This window comes from Arachis duranensis, chromosome 4 (assembly GCF_000817695.3).
Source record: "Arachis duranensis cultivar V14167 chromosome 4, aradu.V14167.gnm2.J7QH, whole genome shotgun sequence".
Lineage (NCBI taxonomy): Eukaryota > Viridiplantae > Streptophyta > Magnoliopsida > Fabales > Fabaceae > Arachis > Arachis duranensis.
Window position 1 is genome coordinate 51,701,864 of NC_029775.3, and position 13,205 is coordinate 51,715,068.

General features: G+C 39.1%; 1 protein-coding gene across 1 annotated transcript; it reads left to right on the forward strand.

The window, feature by feature from the left end:
• Window positions 1-6,753: 6,753 nt before the first annotated feature.
• On the forward strand, window positions 6,754-7,125 carry LOC107484229 (uncharacterized). The gene has a single exon (XM_016104847.1). The coding sequence runs from the start codon at window positions 6,754-6,756 to the stop codon at window positions 7,123-7,125; it is 372 nt and encodes a 123-aa protein (XP_015960333.1).
• Window positions 7,126-13,205: the final 6,080 nt, after the last annotated feature.

The window sequence follows — 13,205 nt, forward strand, 5'->3', positions numbered from 1 at the left end:
TGTCACTTCTGCGTTCCAGCGTCATGTACGCATTCACACCAACCATTACTTTTGTCACATCGAGGCATGCGCGTCATGCACGCGTGCGCATTGATGACCAAATTCAAATTCCAATTCTGAAAGTATCGCAGGCGTTCATTCAGAGTGAACGTTGCATTCTTGGCTTGTGAATGCTAATCCCACACCTACGCATGCGTGCCTTGCACGCGTACGCGTGGATATCCAAACGCTTCCCCACGCGGCAGCATCTTGTATGCATGTGCATCGCCTGTGAACGTAGCGTTCATCAAATGAACGCAGTGTTTGTCTGCACCTTGTATTTCTTTGCTTTTCTTTCTTCATCCTTTTACCTGCCATCAACCAAACAAGCAATCAAAGCCTAGCCAAAATCACAAGGTTATACATCATTCATAATAATTGGTGCGGTGTTTCTAACCACCACAGACTTACCGACAAGTACACCGGGTCGTACCAAGTAATACCTCAGGTGAGTGAGGGTCGATCCCACGAGGATTGATGAATCAAGCAACAATTGTTAAAAGATTTACTTAGTTAGGCAAATAGAAAAGGGTTTTGAGATAGTCAAAAGTTTTAAATTTGAAAAATAAGATGATTATATATCACATATCCTGTTAAATCCAAATAATTAAAATTAGGAGTAATTGTTTTCAAGCTGTTGTTCAAGTAAAGAGCTTTTTCAAGTTTTACAAGAACTCAAATAGAAAGAGGGTCATACTTCCATTCCACCCAAATTCATAAGATAAAGAGTGAAAAAAATTCTTAAATTAAAAATCCATACATGAATTAGAATAGAAAAAGTAATAAAATCAATCCATACAAATAGACAGAGCTCCTAACCTTAACAATGGAGGATTAGTTGCTCATGATTGAGAGGGAAAATAAGGATTCAGGTAAATGTACTAAGTTTCAATCTAATGGGATGAAAAGTTAACTAATGGAATCCTTTTTTATAGCTAATCCTAATTAATTTAAAATCTAATTATCTAAAAATTAAAAAAATATCTTTTCCTAAAAATAAGATTTAATTTTAAATCAGAATAATCAGGAGGTCTTTAGTTGATGGGTGGAGACTACATGTTTTGTCCATTCTGTAGCTTCTAATCTGTGTTTTCTGGGCTGAAAACTAGGTCAAAACAGCCCAGAAATCGCCCTCAGTGTTTTTCGACATTTTCTGCACGTGGCGCATGTCACGCGTACGCGTCAGTCACACATACGCGTCGCTGTTCTTCTTCGCAAGTCACGCAGACGTGTCAATCATGCGCACATGTTGCTGTGAAATTCTTCAAATCACACGTACGCGTCAATCACGCGCACGCGTCGCCATGGAAAGCTCCAAATCATGCGCACACGTCGGTCTCGTGTAGTGTCACTCCTTGTTGCCATCTCCGTTGATTCTTGTGCTGCAGAAACTGCACCAAATCTAGCCGAATGTTACCTAAAATAAACAAAATTGCAAAAGACTCGAAGTAGCATCTATATTGGCTAAAAGATAATTAATTCTTTATTAAACTCAACAACTTAGATGCAAATTCAGTAGGAAAAGATAGGAAAGATGCTCACGCATCACAACTCCAAACTTGAATTGTTGCTTGTCCTCAAGGAACCAAAATTAATATAGGCTTAGGATGTGAATTTGCATGAGAATGAGAGTTCAATTAAGCCCATGTCTCTTCTTATAGTGGGGTTTACAACTGCAATCCTGAATAATTTTGGCATCTCACTCTCCTTTGAATCAGAAGAATGTTACTGTCATCTGGAATTAGAATCCGGATAATATTATGAATTATTTGATCTTTTGTAACTCAATTTAATCCTTGAACACAACAATTTTTCTTTGGTGCTTTGCACCTTGAGCCTAGTCGTGACTTTAAATGTTTTGTCTCAAACTTTACTTGATATAGAAACACCACAAGCACTTAGCTGGGGAACTCTCTTTAAGTTCTAAATATTTTCATTATTATTAAAATTTTTTTAATTACTCCCAGACAGTGGTGCTCAAAGCTTTTGGCGTACTCTACAATTGATCTCGACAATAAATGTTTTGTCTCAAGGATTACTTGACACAAGAACACCACAAGCATGTGACTTAGGGAAACAACTCTTTGAGCTTTTAATCATGTCTGACCTCCCTAGTCATTGATGCTCAGAGCCTTGGACCATGCTTTTATTTTTCTTTTGCTGTTTCTTTTGCTTCAAGGATTAAACTCTCATTAATTTCAGAGAAATCATAATAATTCTCTAAATTCCTGTATTTCCACATGACCATAGGGTGAAGCTCTGGTAACCACAAATGGTCCTGACCACCGGGATTTCAGCTTCTCGGGAAAGAATTTGAGCCTTGAATTATATAGAAGCACTCTTTGTCCTGGCTCAAAGACTTGGATGGCAATCTTCTTGCCATGCAGTAGCTTGGTTCTCTCCCTATAGAGCATCATCAAGCTTCCTAGACTAGTCCTTTCTTGAAAATCTGACGGTGTTCTCTAGAATCCTCTTAAGTTCCCTGTTGGAAACTTCAACTTGTCCACTTGTCTGAGGGTGATAGGGCTGCCACTTTATGATGGACTCCATATCTCTGCAGAAGAGAGTCCAACTGTCTGTTGCAGAAATGGCTTCCTCCATCACTAATGAGTGTCCTTGGGACACCAAACCGGCTAAAGATATATCTATAAAGAAAGCTCATTACAACCTTGGCATTATTAGTGGGCAAAGCCATAGCTTCCACCCACATGGACACATAGTCAACTGCCACTAGAATATAGTTGTTTGAATGTGAGGGTGGGAAAGATCCCATGAAATCAATACCCCACACATCAAACAACTCAACCTCAAGAATCCCCTGCTGTGGCATTTCATAGTTGGCAGGTAGATTCGTGGCTTTTTCACATCTGTCACAGTGCTTGACAAACGCTCTTGAATCCCTGAAGAGAGTTACCCAGTAAAACCCGCTCTGAAGGACCTTTGCAGCTGTCCTTTCACCACCAAAGTGGCCTCCATAATTTGAACCATGACAGCGCCTCTGCTATGTTTCTTCATCTGGGACACATCTCCAGATGATTCCATCTGAACACCTTTTAAAAAGGTATGGTTCCTCCCGAATGTAGTACTTTGCATCAGTCAATAGCTTCTTCACTTGTTGCCTACTATACTCCCTTAGGATAAAATTCATGGCCTTATAATTTGCAATGTCTGAAAACCATGGAGCCTATTGAATGAGGAACAATTGCTCATCCGAAAATGTCTCAGTCACAGCTGTGGGTGGTTGTACTCCGGCTTCAGGATCAATTCTGGAAAGATGGTCAGCTACTTAATTCTCTTACCCTTTCCTGTTTTTTATCTCAATATCAAACTCCTGAAGGAGCAACACCCATCTGATTAATCTTCGTTTAGAATCTTATTTGGTTAGAAGGTACTTTAAAGCAGCATGATCAGTATAAATAATAACCTTAGAACCTAGTAAATAGGACCTAAACTTATCAACAGCATACACAATAGCTAATAATTCTTTTTTTGTAGTTGTGTAATTCTTTTGGGCATCATTTAACACACGACTGGCATAGTAAATGACATGTACAAGCTTACCATGCCTCTGTCCTTAGACAGCTCCTATAGCAAAGTCACTAGCATCACACATTAATTCAAATGGTAGATCCCAGTCAGTCGGGCGAATTCAGAATGTTATGAGAGTTTAGATAATTAAAAGATAAATAAAACATAAAATAAGATAGGGATACTTATACAATTCATTGGTGGGAATTTCAGATAAGCGTATGGAGATGCTTTGTGGCTCCTGAACTTCTGCTTTCCTATTACCTTCATCCACTCATTCATACTCCTTTCCATGAAATGTTGTATGTTGGGGGATCACCGTTGTCAATGGCTACCATCCGTCCTCTCAGTGAAAATGGTCCGGCTACGGGTTACGTAGGGCTAATCATTTGTCGGTTCTCACTTGTGTTGGAATGAGATCCAATGATCCTTTTGCGCACTGTTACTGCGCCCAACAGTCATGAGTTTAAAGCTCGTCACAGTCATCCCATCCCATATCCTACTCGAAATACCACAGACAAGGTTTAGACTTTCCAGATCTCAAGAATGCTGCCAATTTGTTATAGCTTAAACCACGAAGACTCTGATTTCACGGAATTGAAACACTCTATTGTCAGGAGAGGCAATCATGCGTCATGAACCAGGAACCCAAGAGATACACACTCAAGCTCTCGCAGATAGAACGAAAGTGGTTGTCAGGCATGCATTCATAAGGGAAGATGATGATGAGTGTCACAGATCATCACATCCATCAGGTTGAAGTACGAGTGAATATCTTAGAATAAGAATAAGCGTCAATTGAATAGAAAAACAATAGTACTTTGCATTGATTCATGAGGAAAATACAAAAGCTATGAAGGTCTAGGCATGGCCGAATGGCCAGCCCCCAAAACGTGATCAAGAGATCAAAAGTGATCCAAAGATAGTCTCAAAAATAATCTAAAGATATAAATACAATAGTAAAAAGTCCTATTTATACTAAACTAGTTACTAGAGTTTACATAAATAAGTAGCTAATGCAGAAATCCACTTCCAGGGCCCACTTGGTCTATACTTGGGCTAAGCATTAAAGCTTTCACATGCATAGGCTTTCCTTGGCGTTTTACTCCAGCTTTGGTGCCAGTTCTAGCGTTTTACGCTAGAAAAGGGTCTCTGACCGGCGTTTAGATGCCATTTTAGGCCATCAAATATTAGGCAAAGTATGAACTATTATACATTGCTGGAAAGCCTAAGATGTCTACTTTCCAACGCAATTGAGAGAGCACCGATTGGGCATCTGTAGCTCTACAAAAACCATTTCGCATACAGGAGGGTCAGAATCCAATAGCATTTGCAATCCTTTTTCAGCCTCTGAATCAGATTTTTGCTCAGATCCCTCAATTTCGGCCAGAAAATACCTGAAATCACTGAAAAATACACAAACTCATAGTAAAGTCTAGAAATGTGAATTTTGCATAAAAACTAATAAAAATATAATAAAAACTAACTAAAACATACTAAAAACTATGTAAAAACAATGTCAAAAAGCGTATAAATTATCCGCTCATCAAGGATCTTGTGCATACACTTGGTTGGACTAATCCCCTTCAAATCACTAATGGTCCACCCAAGAGCTGTTTTATGACTCTTGAGCACTGAAACAAGCGCCTCTTCCTCTTCAGGCTTCAGGGAAGAGCTAATAATCACTGGATATGAGTCATTCTCACCCAAGAACACATATTTCAAAGAAGGAGGAAAGGATTTAAGCTCAAGCTTGGGGGATTCCTTCTCTGCTTTAGGCGTGTGAACCATAGTCTTCTGGATTGGTGAATTATCAACTTCAACTAATTCATACTCAGAGATAGGATCCAGAATGTCATCTAGCACCTCAGCTTTCAGTACCTCTTGAACAAGTGGTTCAATAACATCTATTTTCATACACCCTTCAGAATCATTAGGGTGCTTGAGAGCTTTAAAAATGTGAAGGACCACCTATTCTTCATTGACCCTTAGGGTTAATTTACCGTTTTGTACATCAATCAGAGCTCTACCTGTAGCTAAAAAGGGTCTATCAAGTATAATAGAGGATTTTACCTCCTTTTCCACGTCTAATATAACAAAATCAACAGGAAAGATGAATGGTCCTACTTTAACAAGTAAATCCTCAACAACACCTACAGGTAATTTAATAGAAAGATTAGCAAGTTAAAGAGAAATACAAGTGGGTTTTACCTCCTCAATTGGAAGCTTTTTCATTACTGAAAGTGGCATGAGATTGATGCTAGCTCCAAGGTCACATAAAGCTCTATAAATGGTGACATCTCCAATGATGCAAGGAATTACAAAGCTCCCTGGATCTGGCATCTGCTCAGGAAGGTTGTGTTGAATAATGGCACTGTATTCCTCGGTTAACACCACTGTTTCTTGTTCCTTCCAGTTCCTCTTGTAGGTCAATAATTCTTTCATAAATTTAGCATAAAGAGGCATTTGCTCAAGAGCCTCTGCAAATGGAATGTTCATCTATAGCTTCTTGAAGACCTCTCAAGTATTTGCTTACTCAGCTGGCCCATTTGCACTTCCAAGTTTCTAATGGAGGCTCTGGTTTTCTGCATAAAACTCCTCATCATCTCCCAATTAGAATCTTCCTTGGATTTAGAGTTAGCCTGCTAAGGCTATTGTTGCTGCTGAGACCGAGATTGGCGGTTATTGTAATTGTTCTGTTGGAAGCCGCCCTGAGAATTATTGTTGAAATTCTGAGATCTCTGAGGTTGGTCTCTCCACCCAAAATTTGGGTGATTTCTCCATCATTGATTGTATATGTGAGAATATGAGTCATTGTTGGGATTTCTAGAACCACTCCCTATGTAATTGACCTGTTCAGAAGAGGATTGAGCATAATCATAATTATCATTTTGCACTAAATTTCCTGCCATGTCATGGGAGACCTCTTGAGGTGGATTTTGGGTGTTGATAGCTGAGACTTGCATGCCACCCATGTGTTGAGTAAGTAGACTTATTTGCTGAGACATAAGCTTGTTCTGAGCAAGGATAACATTAAGAGCTTCTACTTCCATGACACCCTTCTTCTAAGGAGCCATAGAGTTCACAAGGTTCAACAAGGAGACCAAGGATCAACACTTCCCCAAATTCCTTAAAGTCTTCAAGAAGTTGGAGATTAATATCCCCCTGGATGAAGCATTAGAGCAGATGCCTCTATATACAAAGTTCTTGAAAGAGCTTATCAATAAAACGAGAAGTTGGCATGAGAAGAAAACCACTATGCTCACTGAAGAATGCAGTGCTGTGATCCAAAGAGGTATCCTACCAAAGCTCAAAGACACAGGGAGCTTTGTGGTTTCATGCACCATAGGCAAGATGACATTAGAGAAAGCTCTCTGCAATCTAGGTGCTAGTATCAATCTGGTTCCCCTCTCAATGATGAGAAAGCTTGCCATAGAAGAAATCAAACCTATCAGGATGTCACTGGTGATGGCTGACAGATCAATCAAGACATGTAATAGAGTTGTGGAAAATCTATTAGTGAAGGTTGGAGAGTTTATCTTCCTGCAGACTTTGTGATCCTGGACACAGAAGAGGAAGGAAAAAACTCAATTATCTTAGGAAGACCATTTCTAGCTACAGCAAGAGCTACTATCGATGTAGAAAAGGGAGAAATGATCTTCAGGGTGCACAATGAGCAAATGGTCATCAATGTTTTCAAGTTAATGCAACATCCCCCTGAGCAAGAGAACCACATGAACGTGGATATGATAGAAGGGTTGGTAGAAGTAATGTTAGAAGCCAATTGTCATGAGCAACAGGACGAAGAAGTGGAGGAGGAGTCACTGGAAGATGACAACCAGGAGGAACAAGAAGAGGAAGTGGTAGAGATCTCCATTGAAGACAATAAAAAGGAGAAGCAAAAATAAGAGTTAAAGCCTCTCCCTCCTCACCACAAATATGTGTTTCTTGGAGAAGCAGAGGCCCGGCCAGTAATCATAAACTCCTCCCTGAACATGGAAGAAGAAACAAAGTTGATTGAAGTGTTAAAAGCTCACAAGACAGCCTTGGGTTGGACAATTGAGGAACCAAAGGCATCAGCCCTTCCATTTGTATGCATAAAATTCTATTGGAGGAAGATTCAAAACCTGTGGTTCAACCTCAAAGGAGACTTAACCCAACCATGAAGGAGGTTGTTCAAAAAAAAGTGATAAAGCTATGGAATGCTGGGATAATCTTTCCAATCTCTGACAGCTCATGGGTGAGTCCGGTTCAAGTTGTACCAAAAAAGGGAGGAATGACAGTCATCTCCAATGAGAAGAATGAGTTAATTCCCACAAGGACAGTGACTGGATGGATGATGTGCATAGATTATAGAAGACTGAATGATGCTACAAGGAAAGATCACTTCCTTCTACCCTTCATTGATCAGATGTTGGAGAGATTGGCAGGCCATGCTTATTATTGCTTATTGGATGGGTATTCCGGGTAAAATCAGATAGTGCTGGATCCCAAGGACCAAGAAAATACCTCCTTCACATGACCTTTTGGAGTTTTCGCCTACAGAAGGATGCCATTTGGGATATGCAAAGCCCCAACAACCTTTCAAATGTGTATGCTCTCCATCTTCTCTGACATGGTGGAAAAGTTTTTAGAAGTCTTCATGGATGATTTTTCTGTTTTTGGCAATTCATTTAACACTTGCTTGCATCATTTAACTCTTGTTTTGAAAAGATGCCAAGAAACTAATCTGGTATTGAATTGGGAGAAATGCCATTTCATGGTTCCTGAAGGGATTGTTCTTGGGCATAAAGTATCAAGCAAAGGTATAGAAGTTGATAAAGCTAAAATAGAAATCATTGAGAAACTCCCTATACCTGTTAATGTGAAAGCAGTAAGGAGTTTTCTTGGGCATGCTGGTTTTTACAGGAGGTTCATCAAAGATTTTTCAAAAAGAGCAAAGCCACTGAGCAATTTGCTAATGATTGATAGCCCTTTCATCTTTGATGATAGTTGCAAGCATGCCTTTGAAACTTTAAAGAGAAAACTCATTACAGCACCAATTATCACACCCCCTGATTCGAAATTGCCTTTTTAAGTTATGTGTGATGCAAGTGACTTTGCAATTGGTGCTATGTTGGGGCAAAAGAAAGACAAGCTACACCATGTCATATATTATACTAGTAAGGTGTTAAATGAAGCCCAGAAAAATTATACCACCACCGAGAAAGAGCTTTTGGCAATTGTATATACATTTGATAAATTTAGACAATACTTGATTGGTTCAAAGGTTATAGTGTATACTGACCATGCTGCTCTGAAGTATCTAATGTCTAAACAGGATTCAAAGCCAAGGCTTATTAGGTGGGTGCTGCTGCTACAAGAATTCGACATTGAAGTGAGAGATAGAAAGGGGAGTGAGAATCAAGTAGCGGATCATTTGTCAACTAATCAGGATATATCCCAACCAACGAGCAAAAAATTCCTAGATGAACACCTTTTCCAAGTTCAGCAAGCATCTTGGTTTGCTGACATAGCAAACTACAAGGTGGGAAGGAAGGTACCTCAAGAGTTTTCTAAGCAACAAGTGAAAAAGTTACTCAATGAAGCAAGGAAGTTTTTGTGGGACGAACCTTTCTTATTCAAGAGATGCTCTGATGGAATGATTAGGAGGTGTGTCCCTGAAAATGAAATGAGAGATATATTGTCGCATTGTCATGGTTCAGCCTATGATGGACACTTTGGGCCAGAAAGAACAGCTGCTAAAATACTGCAGAGTGGATTCTATTGGCCAACCATCTTCAGGGATGCCAGAGAGTTCGTTCACCAATGTAATGAATGCCAAAGAGCTGGAGGATTGACAAGAAGGAATGAGATGCCTCATAACTACATCCTGGAAGTGGAGCTATTTGATCTTGGGGGCATTGATTTCATGGGCTCGTTCCCTCCCTCTTACTCTTTCAAATACATTTTAGTAGCAGTGGAGTATGTCTCAAAGTGGGTAGAAGCCAGAGCCACAACCACATGCGAAGCACAGATTATTCTTCAATTCCTTAAGAAGCACATTTTCACCAGATATGGAGTGCCCAAGGGTCTTGTCAGTGATGGCGGTAGTCATTTTTGTAACAAGCGAATGGAAAAACTCCTTCGCAAATATGGAGTGATTCATAAAGTAGCCACTCCATACCACCCTCAGACTAATGGCCAAGCTGAGTTAGCAAATAGGAAGTTGAAAAAGATCTTAGAGAAAATAGTAGGAAGCACAAGAAAGGATTAGGCCATGAAGCTAGAAGATGCACTCTGGGCATATAGGACAGCATTCAAAACTCCTATTGGAAAGTCCCCTTTTCAGCTATTATATGGCAAATCTTGTCACCTCCCTGTAGAGCTTGAACATAAAGCTTTCTAGGCCACTAAACTTCTCAACCTTGATTCTCAAGTAGCAGTGGAGAAGAGGCTACTACAACTAAATGAGTTGGATGAGTTTAGGCTAGAAGCTTATGAAAATGCTAAGATATACAAAGAAAAAAGCTAAAAGGTGGCTTGACAAAAAGATCTCAAGGAAGGAGTTCAAACTAGGATAGCAAGTACTCTTATATAACTCCAGGCTCAAAGTCTTCCCTGGCAAGCTCAAATCCAAATAGACTGGTCCTTATTTGGTGAGAAAGGTTTTCCTTTATGGAAGCCTTGAATTGCTAGATGAAGCAACAAAGAGCCATTTTACAGTAAACGGTCACAGGGCAAAGCATTACTTGGGAGGCCAATGGGATAAAGAAAAGGAGGTTCAGAACCTGAACTAAACAAGAATGAAGGATGTCAAGCTAATGACAATAAAAGAGCGCTTGTTGGGAGGCAACCCAACCTGAGGTAATCTCTTTTCATAGCAATTACAATAAAAAGATTGAGTGATCTAATCTGTATTGCAAGGAGCTAAGTTTGGTGTTGCACACCAAAATAATTTAAGGGAGAATGAAGAATGCTAAGTTTGGTGTTCCACCAAAATCTCATTTGAAAACACATTCTCACCTTCTGCATAAAGAATTACTAGCTCCAAGTAATCAGAAAGATTACTTAACCATTGTTTGTTCCCTAGTTTTTAATTTTATGACCTTCAGCAAATCTTGCATACTAACCAGTTGCCTAAGGGCTTGAGAGACAAGCAACTTCTAAGGATTATGCAGGAAAACATCCAATCTGTGAAGGGGATCTACATCATCATCCAAAGGAGAAACAACAGAGAGAAATAATGATGACAAAAGGAAAAGCTGAGAGACATTCCCAACAGGTTGTATTGACACTTTATCCTTGTTTCTATGAAGTATTTTTACTTGGGAATTCCTTTATGTTTTGCTGAAGTGTTCAATTAGGTGGAGTGGAAAATGTTTGCCAAAAATGCTAGTTTGCATTATGTTTGTCATACCTCATCTGCTAAAATTTTTTTTTGTTTTCCCTTCTACATAAATAAAAGAAAAATGTTTAAAATAGAAAGTGAATGTTCAATGTTTTAGAAGTTAGAATGAAATTCAGTGGTGGTATTTGTTTGATTTAATGGTTAGCTCAAATAACAAAAGCTGCATAATAGCATGTTCTTTGAAGTGTGAATTAGTTTGCTGCTATAAAGTCCTTTATCAACGAATATCCCTTGAGAATGAAGCCAAATAAGAAAGAAAAAGAAAAAGAAAAGCCAAGAATGGGCAAAGAAACAAACAATGAGGCTAGACACCAATAGCTTGGACCCTAGGACATATGCCTGTGGTGTTTTTGTACTAGGATATGCTTGGACAAGTAGGTTCTGAGGAGTATTTTGAAACTTGGCCACTTGGATCAACTGATCTGGGATTGCCAACTGAAAATCCACTATCAAGAGCAACCTAGTTACAAGGCATTTAGTAATCTAAAGAGATGCTGGGCATCAATGTTCCTAGGAAGAAATTGTGATCATGTGTTTGTGATAAGAAAGTGTAGAGCAAAATTAAGCCAAAAGGCTGCTGCAACACTTGCCACCAAGCTTTCATTAATAAATAAGCTTTTTAAAGCAAAAGAAAGAAAGAAAAAGCTAGCAAGGGATCAATCAAAAATCAAGGCAGTATAGCAACAACTCTAGTGAACCTTTAAGGAAACATTTCTTATCTATCAGCAAAAAATAAGTGAGCTACATTTGTCTGCATAAAACCCCATGAACCAAGTTCAATTATCTGCTAAATAAGGACATGTATGCTTCTCTGTTTCATTTTACTTCTTCTTATGTTTAAGTGCTTGCTTGGGGACAAGCAAGATTTAAGTTTGGTGTTGTGATGGCAAGTCATCTTACGCTAGCTTTTCAAGCATTTTTCACTTGTTTCATTAGGTTTTATGCACTTTCTTGCATTATAAGTAAGTAATTTGGAGTGAAATTGCATGGTTATGTCAATTCAATCAACCATTAATTATTTGACACAAAATCATAAGGTTTAAGCTAAAATTAGTTGGTTTTTTAATGATTTAGAAACCTTGTGAAATTGGAGATGCTTTGATTGGTTGTTTTGATTATTTGTACGTGAAAAAATGGTGGAAAAAGGGATTTTGGCACACTTTTAAAGTTAGAGCATGCTTTGGACTTTAGGCCACGCTTTGAAAAGCGTAACCCAAGACATAAAAGCGTGGCGCTCACCTAAGGAGCATCAAGAAAGCAAGGGTGCAACGCTCTCTTATTAAGCATAGCGCTCTCTATTTGAGGGCTAGTCCAAAGCCAAAGGAGCAAGGCCAAGGTGCTACGTTGGGTGATTTAACCGAGTGCTACAAGGAACCAAAGAAAACAAGGCAAAATCAATAGCGCTCGGTTAACTTTGTTAACTTTATCGGGCTCGTCATGAAAAAAAAAGCAAGGTGCAATATCAAGGAAAGGTGGAGCCATGATTCGAAAAGGGGACCTTGTGCTAGCAAGGAAGGGGCACTGCAAGGCTTAGACAGGAGGTTGGCCAAAATGGCTTCACCAAGATTCGAAGAAGGGAACAAGAGCAAGCAAACAAGGGCGCTAAGTTAACTTATCTAACTGAGCGCTAGTGTGCAAGGGTATTGGCACAAATGGGAGAGCTAGGATTCGAAGGGGAAGTCCCACCCAGAGCTAGTAGCACTACATTGAAATAAGTAACCGAGCACTATGAAAGAAGGCTTGGTTCGAAGCCTGGGCCAAGGTTGATAGTGATGTGTTGCCTTAGTTAACCGAGCGCTCCCCTAGGAGGTGTCCCTTGGTTCAAAATTCAATTAAAAACCAATTTGGACCCACCTCTTCACCAATTTGAAAAGTCCACTCCAAGTTCTAAAAATCAGAAAATAGAGAGTGTATAAATAGGAGTTAGTTTGATTTGTAGAGGACCTTTTTAGCATTTTTAATTTCCTTTAGCTAAATTTTTAGTTTTCACTTTGAATTTGGGAAATTGGGAAGTTTTCTTTTTCATCGTTCTTGCTTCTTCAACTTTCACTTTCTGTTTGGGGATTTTGGATTGAAATTAAAGGAATTTTGTTTTAATTCTTGATCTGAAATCCATTTTTGTTCTTCTTCTGCATAATTCTGAGAATTGAGGATTTAATTTGAGTTTCCTTTATTGCTTTCATTTACATTGCTTCTGCAAGCTTATTTTCTGTTTGATCAAGGAAGGAATTGAGATTTAGATCTACTT

What these genes read in the sequence shown, in the direction of transcription:
- LOC107484229 (XM_016104847.1), top strand. Translation starts at nt 6,754, where the DNA reads ATGCCTCTATATACAAAGTTCTTGAAAGAGCTTATCAATAAAACGAGA.